Source organism: Thamnophis sirtalis, unplaced genomic scaffold (genome assembly GCF_051295495.1).
Source record: "Thamnophis sirtalis isolate CommonGarterSnake01/CBP01778 unplaced genomic scaffold, rThaSir2_p1.2 scaffold_4, whole genome shotgun sequence".
Classification (NCBI taxonomy): domain Eukaryota; kingdom Metazoa; phylum Chordata; class Lepidosauria; order Squamata; family Natricidae; genus Thamnophis; species Thamnophis sirtalis.
This window is the reverse complement of record NW_028261384.1, coordinates 40,292,975-40,304,054: the sequence shown is the minus strand read 5'-3', so window position 1 is coordinate 40,304,054 and position 11,080 is coordinate 40,292,975. Positions and strand designations below refer to the sequence as shown.

The following is an 11,080-nucleotide window of genomic DNA, read 5'->3' as shown; positions in this document are numbered from 1 at the left end:
TTTTTCACAGAATTAATGGTTTTGTAAATTCCTTAAATAGCAATATATACAACCAGTTAACTTGAAAGAGTCAAAAGCAGCATTTCACCATCTGCTGCTCTTAAATATGCCAATTCAGCTCTGCTGCTTAAAAGGCAAGGTCTCCATCTAGTGGGGAGTTGCAGCCCGATACTGCAAAAGATTCACTTCTTCTAAATGGATACATATAAATTTAAGATCAACTTCTCTAATTTATAAAACACGATTTATCCAAATATCACATTTGCTTCAAAATTTTGATAGTTTAATATTGTTATTCCAAAAACAAACATGTAACTGAACAGGAAAAAAATACAATTACAAACAATTCAGCAACATTAATGTCCAAAACAATACCAGATGTTAATTTATGGGTACTCTAATCTTAACTAACTAAATAAATTAGCTCTGGTTAGTTTAAAGAATGTAATTTTGGAATTCTCTAAGATAATATGTAAAGCTTCTGTATTTTGTGGTTTTTCACTTCTATAAGACAAGTGGAAAGAATACTTGACAGTAGATAGAGAGAATTTTAACATTCAAAAATATAATATAATTGAAAATATAACTGAAGTTATAGATACGTATCACATTTGTTGAAAAAAATGAATACAAAAGCATAAAACATATGTATATAACCTTTCAAAGTACTATACATTGTTATCTTCTGCTGTTTTAACTATGATTAAGGCTTGAGATTAATAGGTTGCCCTGATCTTATTTACTTATAATTTGCATTTTGATCACTCATATACCCATCAGAATCTTTCTCTGGTGAAGGTTCACTCTTGTTATTCAGCCTTTCATCAGACACCTCATTTTCTGAACTCTGTTCTCCATTGACATATTCAGTGCCCTCACTTTCCAGTGGAACTGAAATCAGGTCAGGTGACAAGAAGAAGTCAGCATTCGACACCTGTTCTGCAGTCATCCGATTTTCATAGCAAAGGAGTTGTGAAAGTAAAGCTTTAACTTTATCATCCTTGAAAAAAAAAGCCAGCATGAAATATTACTCAAAGTACAATTATTCAAAATCAATAAATTAGAATATTTATTTTTCAAAAAGAGTAATTAACATTTTAATATGTATCTCTGAAATAGAAAACAAAGTGCTTGGTCTACTGCAGATGAAAGGCAAAACCAGCAAGATGGTGGCCATGATCTCATGTTCATATATTGTAAATCTCTGAACATGTCACATCCACCATCTTGCAAATTTTGAGCTTATCATGCAGATTCCCCTAATGTATACACTATTTTTAGAAAAACAAAGACCCCTCACACAGGTGGAGAGAGTGAGAGGCTCCGCTTCATTCCTTCTGGTCCATAATGCTTCCCATATTTTATCTTTATCTTTTATGTTGTATTGATTTTACTATAATTTCTTTGTTTAGTTGTTATTAGCTGCCCAGAGTTATAATCAGATGAGATACAACTTTAATATATTATTATTGTTGTAAACTGCAAATTCAGTGAAAAAAAAATATTATAAAGTAGAAACTCAGAACAATGAAAAATATAGCACGAATAGTGACTTTTATATGCACATGAAACAGCTAGGATTGAATCCAGAGAGTGCAAACCTCAACATGGCTGGATATCCTATACACCACTGAAAAAAAATCTAAATTATTGTTAAAATAAAATAAATGACACAAGAATCAAATACAAATAATGCAGGTGTTATTTTCACAACCTGTTGGCATCTTTAAGGATCCATAAACTCCACAAATAGAAACTCTTTAAAAATTGTGCCTCCTTTAAAAGAAACCTTTACAGAACTGTGAGAATAGAACCTCTTACAAAATAGTATGAAATTGGCAAGAGAATGAGTTTGTCAGAAACTGATCCTGTATTGGGCTGGATGCCTCTCTCAGACGCTGTCAAACACAAATAAGTGAATTGGACATTGTTGGGCCCTGGAGCAAGCGTAGTCCTGCAAGGCCTTCAGTGGCATCTCCCCTTACTCAGAGTTGCAAGGTGTGGGGTTGTTAAATGAAGCTGTTTTGCTTAAGTCATTACAACCTGTAACAGTAAAGTGTACCTCCAAAGAAAAAATTAGAATATTAAAAATTAGTAAGAAAAACTATTGGCATACGCTTTGACTGTTTTTCTCTTTTATCTGAATCTATGGGGAGGTGTTACACTCTACCTCTATCTAGCAGCTTCTTCTTGTTATCCAAAGAAACTTCAATCCTCTGACTAGCAAGGGGGAGGAGGTTAGGAAATCTGATTTTGCATGTGACTCAGATCTTAGCAAGATGGTTTCTATTTTATAATCTTATGGGAACTATGTCTTACTTTATATATATATATATTTTTAACCAGGCTACCAGTATTTGTTTCCTGATGAATTGGGTAGTTCTATAAATTAGCATAGGTAATTGAATATTATATTCCTTATTATATTGTTTGATTGGCAATAGTGTAATCTTTTTCCATTGGGTTGCTCCAGTTTATTTATTTATGTGGTTATATTTCATTTTTCCAGAACCAGTCCTTGCAATTATGTAAAATATTCTAATTAGTTAGCAATTCTTGAACAATATGTAGCCTTCTGTTCTTCATATTTTATATCAAATCTTTTCATCAGCAATATGAAAATGTTTTGAAAGATTCTGTATGAATAGTTGTCAATTTATATCACTTATAACCTTGTCTTAATTATTTTTATTTAACATTCCTTTAAAAAGTCAGTTAAATTTGAAACATTTCGGTTGGAAAAAACCATACCATAGCAAGGGCATCAACTTGAGGAGTTCCATCTATGTTTGTTTTGATTTCTTCCTTTCCAATAAGTAGCTACACATTTAAAAGATAACAAAATTATTCCTAATAGCAATAAACAAAACATTGCACTACCCAAACTACTCCCCTAACCACTCCCTCAGCACTGAATTTCCTGCATAATCTTCATCCGGTTCTGCTCTTCTATCCACTTTCCCACCTTCTCCCCCCTCCACCTCCCAATTTCCTGTGCTAGGCTTCTTAGGCAAGTACTAATCCACTTGGAGACCAGACTGGCCCAAAATGAACATTCCTGACACAACTGGCAAGATTACCAATCAATATCAACAAAAAGTGCAGTAAACAAAATTTGATTTGATAATTATGGAAACTATAATTCTTTAATCTTCAAATATTCATTTTATTATATTGGTTACCATATTTTTTCTCCAAGAAGCATTATATTTCTTTAGGCAAACACAAAGCTATCAAAACAGGAGTGAGATGATTTATACTGTGATACAGCAATGCCTGTTACCGAAGATTTACATACCCAGTAAAGCAGACAACCAAAAGCATACATATCTGAAGCTGGAGAAGGTGGCTGACCCTTTCTTAGCTCAGGGGAAATTAAGCTCAAGCCATTCAGTGTCATAGAATCTGACAAAGCGCGCTCACTCTGAAAGTAAAACAGTCCAGAGGTTAATACACAGGCTTTGACTCTTAACCCCATTCATCATATTGAACTCTTATTATTGTTAATGCCATTCAGGTATTCTATTTCAGTGGTGTCAGATATGGGGAGATATAATTGCAGGAGACTTCTTGTACTGGTTGCATGTTCCAGCTCCTTAAACTCAGCCTTTTTATCTGGTCAGCAGATCAACAGCGAAGCAGGTCTTAAGCTGTTGCTTTTAAATGCCAGGTCAGCCTGCAAAAAGAGAAGCTGGTATGGTTGTTGTTATCCAAAACACTCTGGCTGCAGAGTCTCACAAGTCTCTTTTGTAGGAGACTTTTTCTTACAATGGGCTCTAAAGAACAGTTGAGATTTAGTTTAGTTTAGTTTAATGAAATTTGTATGCCGCCTACTCCCATAGGGACTCTGGGCGGCTCACAGGCAAGATAAAAGCATTTTTTGAAATTTTAAAATAAGAAATACAATATTAAAATTAACACAACATCCATTCTGACCAAGAGGGGCTGGATATTAATCAACAGCCACAGGCCTGCCGGAACAGCCAGGTGTTGGTGGCTTTATGGAAGGCCGGGAGTGGTGAGGGTCCGGATCTCTACGGGTAGTTCGTTCGACAGGGCCGGCGCAGCTACAGAGAAGGGTCTCCCCCGAGGGGCCGCCAGCCAGCATTGTCCGGTCGACGGTACCCGAAGGAGGCCCAACCTGTGCGATCTTATTGGTCGTTGGGAGGTAAATGGCAGGAGGCGGTCTCTCAGGTAGCCAGGTCCTAAACCATGTAGGGCTTTAAAAGTAACGACTAGTACCTTGAAGCGCGTCCGGAGACCAATGGGGAGCCAGTGCAGCTCGCGGAGGATAGGTGTAACATGGGTGTATCTAGGTACACCCAATATCGCTCGCATGGCTGCATTCTGGACCAACTGTAGTCTTCGAACACTCTTCAGGGGCAGCCCCATGTAGAGCGCGTTATAGTAATCCAGTCTTGAGGTGACGAGGGCGTGAGTGACCATTCTAAGTGCCTCCCGGTCCAGGTAGGGCCGCAATTGCTGCACCAGGCGAACCTGGCCAAAAGCCCCCCTGGTCACAGCTGACAAGTGATGTTCTAACGTCAGCTGTGGGTCCAGGAGGACACCCAAATTGCGGGCCCTCTCTGAGGGGTGTATAATTTCACACCCCAGGCTAAGAGGTGGAATGTCTGGACTATCCTTGGGAGGCAGCATCAATAGCCACTTGGCCTTGTCAGGATTGAGTGCAAGCTTGTTCGCTCCCGTCCAGACCCTGACAGCCTCCAGGCACTGGCACATCACTTCCACTGCTTCGCTGAGTTGGCACGGGGCGGACAGATACAACTGAGTATCGTCCGCATATTGATGATATTTGATCCCGTGCCGGCATATGATCTCACCCAGCGGCTTCATGTAGATATTAAATAGGAGGGGGAACAGGATCGAACCCTGCGGCACCCCATATTTGAGGGGCCTAGGGGTCGATCTCTGTCCCCTAACCAACACCAACTGCGGCCTGTCCAAGAGGTAGGAGAACCACCGTAAGACGGTGCCTCCCACTCCCACCTCCCATAACCGTCGCAGAAGGATACCGTGGTCGATGGTATCGAAGGCCGCTGAGAGGTCAAGAAGCACAAGGATAGAGGAATGTCCTCTATCTCTGGCCCGCCAGAGATCATTGATCAGCGCGACCAAAGCAGTTTCGGTGCCATAACCAGGCCTGAAACCCGACTGAAAGGAATCCAGATAATCTGTTTCATCCAAGGTCTGCTGGAGTTGAAAGGCCACCACCTTCTCAACAACCTTCCCGATGAATGGGAGGTTGGAAACTGGGCAATAGTTGTTCAAGATGGCTGGATCCAGGGAAGGTTTCTTAAGGAGGGATCTCACCACCGCATCCTTTAGGGGGTGCAGGAAGGATCCCTCGCAAAGAGAAGTGTTAACAATCCTCTGGAGCCAGCCACGTGTCACCTCTCTGCTGGTCGAGATCAGCCAGGAGGGACACGGGTCCAGTAAACAGGTGGAGGCACTCACCGCTCCCATGACCTTGTCCACTTCCTCCACTTCCTTGTCCACAGGTTGAAACTCGCTCCATAAGATCCGATCAAGACCTTCCCCCAGCATCTCGGCTGGTACCGTGCAAGTGGAGTCCAGGAACTCAATCGCCAGTTCGGCTACTTACTCGATGAGCACAGGCAGGGCTGTTGTAACGCAGTTGGGAGGTAGGTACGTTAGAAACAAACCCACTTGACCCCCAAGGTCCAACTTCACCAGAAAGGACTCACACCCGACAGTCTCTGGAGCAGGGATCCTACGAGGCACTAGTGACTCTCGGATGATGACAGCCACTCCCCCACCCCTTCTCTGGTGGAGCGGCTGGTGGAGCACCTGAAACCCTTCTGGGCACATTTCAGTGAGGGGGACTCCTCCCTCTTGGCCTAGCCAGGTTTCAGTAATACATGCCAGGTATGCCCCCTTGTCTAATATTAGGTCCCGGATGAGGGGAGCTTTGTGAACCACAGACCTGGCATTTAGCAACAGCAGCCTGAGACCAGGACCCTGACAACTCTCGCCATCTGGTCCTGGAGTGGAGCTAACAAGGCCAGAAGGGGGGATCGCTGTGATGTAGCGAACCCTCCTTCCCCAGTAATGGCTAGCTCTATAACTCCCGTCAAACCTGCCTCTCCCAACTATGACCGGGATGCACCGGCCCATCCCCGTACCCATAGGCCCCACTTCCCCTCCCATGGCCTCCATTCTCCCAGGCAGGCCAGTCATACCACACATTCTGAGACGAGAGGCAAATCCGGGCCCCCATCCACTTCTGCTTGTGCACTCAGTGGTGGGGGCTCCGGGCCGCACTCTCAGTCCCCCTATCCATACCGGCCAAGCACTCTGCGCATGCATACCCCATTAATTAAAATACAGCAATACGATAAAATGGCTAAGCAAAAATTCATTAAATTAAAACTGTGGGATCATTCAATCAAACACACACATACCACATGCACTCACCATAACAAAGGGAAAATTGCGCAGTTGTTAAAAACAGTGCAAATTCAAATAGAGTTTGTGGGTGGGTTCGCCAAGAGTCCAGTCAGGAGGGTTTCGCGAAGATATAAAGGGGAAGTAATTTTCTTCCTTGCGCAGGAGATGATATAAGTGATATTGCAAAAGAGAGGTCCAAAAAGTTCCAGGAGGGCTATGATAGAATGCCTTAAGTTCAATGTCCAGTATCCAGTGTCGAACAGGCATGAGTAGAAAGCCAGTTAAAAGAGCCCCGTCTGAGTTGGAGCAAACCGCGAACCAAAGAAGAAGGGAAAGGCCGCAGTATAGGAAAGGCCTAGAAGGTATCCTAAGGGACCAGGTCAATGGCCACAAGGCCAACTGCCAGGTCTTATGTCGCCCCATGACAAACCACAGAACCCTCTATGAAGCCAGCCAGCAGGGTCAGACGTCAAAGGAAATAGGGGCGTAATGACAGGTAGACGACCTGTCTACGACCCGCCTCCTCCTCCCTCTCTCATGATCCCCTGTGCTTTTGCTGTGCTTTGGCTGAGCCTGGCCGCTCACTTGAGGAGTGTCTCCCCACTCATGGGTAACCTCCCCACCACAGCCAGTCAGGATGCCATGAGAGCAGGGTTGGCCGAAGGGAAGCTTCCGCCATGGCTTGCGCTCATTCCTCAGGCAGCCTGGATTTCCAAAAAGTTGCCAAGAAGAAAGAAAAGGAATAGTGAAGAGCCACAAGAAGAGTTCACTGGGTTGGTCCAGCTTCTGCTTTCTGAGAAAGAGAGAAGAGACAGACAGAGAGAGACAGACACATACACACAGAGAGACAGACACACACACAGAGAGAAACAGACAGACACACATAGATACAGAGAGAGGGAGAGATAGAAAGGGAGAGGGGGAAAGAGAGAGAGACACAGAAATTGAAGGAGAAAGAGAAAGACAGAGAGAGAGATACAGATGGGGGAGAAAGAGGAAGATAGAGAAGGAGAGGGAGAGAGAGATATACAGAGAAAGACAGAGAGACGAAAGAGAGGGAGAGACATAGAGATACAGAGAGAGGGGGGAAGGGGAAAGACGAGAGACATATATATATAGAGAGAGAGGGAGGGAGAGGTGGAAAGATAGAGAGGGAGAGATAGAGGGGGAAAGAGGGAGAGAGAGGGAGAGAGAGAGAAACAGGGGGGAGGGTTAACAGATACAGATGGGGAAAGAGAGACAGAGATAGAGAGGAGGAGGAGATGTCAAGAGTTTTGTGATTCCCGGTAGTTCTTTGCCCTAATGACCTGCTGGGTAGGCATAGTTACATGACTGGGTGTGAGTGAGTGATGTTGAGTTGGCCATATCCACCCAGCTTTTGTGGCGGTGTTTTCTTTTCTGTGGGAAACAGGTCCAAATGGCTCTTTGAGTGTTTAAGGTTACAAACCCCTGCCTTATTTCTTGGTGAAATTATCGTATTTGGCTATGGATGATGTTGCATTGCTGCAGGTTATGGGTGAAGTTGCACCTGGGATTGTCATGGACTTGCAACTCCAACTTGAGGATCAGGTGATAAATAAGATGACATGAGTCTTTGCACAACTGTGCGTTATATGCTTGTAATGCCTATTACTGAACCAATGTGTCCTTATCACAGTCACCCATCTTGGTCAACTCTTATTTGGGCTTTTGTAATGAAGTCTACATGGACCTACTCTTGAAGAATATCCAGAAGTTGACTCAAACTGCAACGGCTTGCAAAATGATGCACAATAGATTTGCATGTGTCACCTCTTTTGGGAGAACTGCACTGATTGTCAATTTGCTTCCAGGTGCAATTTAAAATGCTGGTTATCACCTTGAAAGCTTTACATAGCTGGGGACAGTTTATTTGAAAGACTACCTCCTCCACATTTACATCCGCTCAGCTTCCAGGGCAAGAAGACAACGTATATTACTGATTCCATCCATTACAGAAATGCATCTGCTGAGACCAAAAAATAGGGCATTCTTGGTGATGGCTCCCTCCTTATGGAATATAATTACTCTAAAGATTAAGACTGATCCCCACCTTGTTATGTTTTTGGAAGGCCCTATCATATTATTACTGATGGATTTATTATTCTGTTATAGTTTGCTAACAAAAACAACATGCCAGTATCAAAATACTAAACTGAGTAATTCCTCAAATTCCTTGGATTTTACACATCCTAAAATTTTAATATTTAAGCTATTAATCTTAGGATGTGTAAAATACCTATTTATTTATAAGGAAAATATTTTTTTACCTCAGATTTGGTGAAATCAAAATCTCCAACAATTCCCTCTTCTCGGTTCAATGCAAAGACATTGTTTTTATGCAACAATCCATGAATTATATCAGCTTTGTGTAGTACACTCAGACCACATGCCACTCCTTTCATTACCTTTAATGTTTCCTAGTTAAAATGATTGCAAGAAAGGTCAATGAGATCAGTGCCAAAATATTCCCAGAAGTATTTCAAAAATGCTTATTATATATCCAATAAAAAAACAAGAGGCAAAACTACTTTCAAAACTTTTATAAAACCAAATTTATATTTCCTAAACAAGATTAATTTTTCTAGGCTTCTTTCAGTAGCCTATGACAATTAATCAATTCAGATTTCAAAGGTGAAAATATTTTGCCAACTGTTATTTTAAAAACTAATAACTGTTTAAACTTTAAAATATGTTAGCAGCCATAGAACAGAATCCTTTTTATTACTGCATCATTCTTCTGGGGAAGGAGATCACCCACCCAGCTAATGATTAAATAAGACATAAGATGAAAGTTCTAAGTATAGCATTTCTGACATTTTTTTTTATTCCCCGGAAAGCAATAGTAGGAAACAATGAGGATGACAGAAAAATGCTAACTAGGGTCAATTTTATAGCAAATACATAAATTAAATATAGGCCCTACAATATGAGAACGTGGAATTAATATTGCTTCTATCTCCTACAGATAACTAACAGGTGTACATTTTAAAAAATTACATTGTTCAGCTATTGGTCAAAAGGGGGTGACTCCAACTTCTTCCTTTTTCTTGGCCAGACTGTTTCAATAGGGCAAGGACATCCTACATAGGCAGAAATCAACCTTAGGGGAAAAATACCAGGTGGATCTGATGGGGACTGGCATTTACTCCGGGAAGGTCAGTTATCTATGGCTGAAGGAGGATACACACACATACACACACAATACGTATCAGAAAATGACCATTGGCTTACCTGAGGGTCCTTTTCTGTGCACTGCAAGAGAGTCCAAGCATGGTTACATTAGTCTGATTGTCCAAGGACTGAGTTCAGAATCTTTAGCCACACCTCCTGCTCCTCATTAAGGCCAGATTTTTTAATAATGCCTGTACAGAAGATGTGATGAGATGGCATGAGAAAATCAGGTGGTCCCGAACCCTGGGCCCACACAGAGCAGGGTGGTGATGGACTCTCCCGCATTGCACAGAAAAGGATCCTTCAGGTAAGCCAATAGTCATTTTCCTGTGCACTGCTTGGAGAGTCCAAGCATGGGACATACCCAAGTTAGTTGTCCCCAGGGAGGATAGAAGAGGAGGCCAAGGGTTCAGCCGCAGAGTGAACTTGTTGTAGCACCCATCTGCCAAACGAAGCTTCAGCCAAGGCAAACATGTCTAAGTTATAGTTCCGGATAAACAAAGAGGGGGATGACCAGGTTGCCGCCCTACAAATGTCCTCTATTGACACCTGGGTTGCCCAGGTAACCATCGTAGAAGCAGTCCTCGTGGAGTGGGCAGTGGTGTTGCGTGGAACTGTCCTGGACTGATGTTCATATGCCAAGGCAATGCAAGGCCTCAGCCACCACCCGATGGTGGATGATGTACCTTCTGCCCCATCGACACCAGTTGAAAAAAGATGAACAATGCCTCAGACCTGCGAAATTCCACTGTCTTCTTCAGGTATCTGCATAGGGCCCGTCGCACATCCAGTTTATATCAGGTACGTTCTCTGGTATGCCTCGGTTGTGGCAAAAATCTGGTAAGATCACCTCCTGAGATCTGTGAAGCCAAGTGTTAATTTGGGGAATAAATGACGGGTCCAGGCAGAGGATGACCCTGTCTGGATGAATGATGCATAAATCATCCCGAACTGACAGGACTGCCAACTCCGATATCCTCCACGCTGAAGTAATGGCAATGAGGAAAACGGTCTTAAGAGTCAGATGTCGGAGACTAACAGAATGAAGCAGTTCGAAAGGGGGCGAAGTCAGGGCCTGAACAACTACGAAGAGCTGCCACGTGGGGTAGCGATCAATAACTGGAGGGCGTAGATTCGAGACGACCTTGAGGAAGATGTGCACGCACGGCAATTTGCTGAGGGTCTTGAATGGATGCCCAGCCTAGACAGTGGCCAGAGCTGCCACCTGTCTCCGGAGTGTTTGGAGTCCTTGTCCAAACCTTCCTGCATGAAGTCCAAGACGTGTGGTACTGCAGTGGTAACCAAATTGAGATCACGTGGCAAAGATAGACCAAGTTGAATCATAGATTCTGACAGTAGCGGGTCTCCTGGCCGCCTGGATGGTCTGGATCATGCAGGGAAAAGCCATCCCTCCTCTAGAAGTCTCCCTCAAGTGCCAGGAGGCTAACTGCAGCCCCCG

At 43.0% G+C, this 11,080-nt stretch overlaps 1 protein-coding gene across 1 annotated transcript in view; it reads right to left on the bottom strand.

Moving 5' to 3' along the window:
* Nucleotides 1-261: 261 nt before the first annotated feature.
* Nucleotides 262-11,080, bottom strand: part of STK31 (serine/threonine kinase 31) — a 71,843-nt gene continuing 61,024 nt past the window's right edge. Inside the window, exons 20-23 of the mRNA XM_087714375.1 lie at nt 8,718-8,867; nt 3,299-3,424; nt 2,752-2,820; nt 262-1,000 (exon numbers count right to left, since the gene is read on the bottom strand). Coding sequence (XP_087570501.1) covers nt 740-1,000; nt 2,752-2,820; nt 3,299-3,424; nt 8,718-8,867 — 606 coding nt within the window. The 3' untranslated portion in view covers nt 262-739. The remainder of the gene's footprint in view (nt 1,001-2,751; nt 2,821-3,298; nt 3,425-8,717; nt 8,868-11,080) is intronic.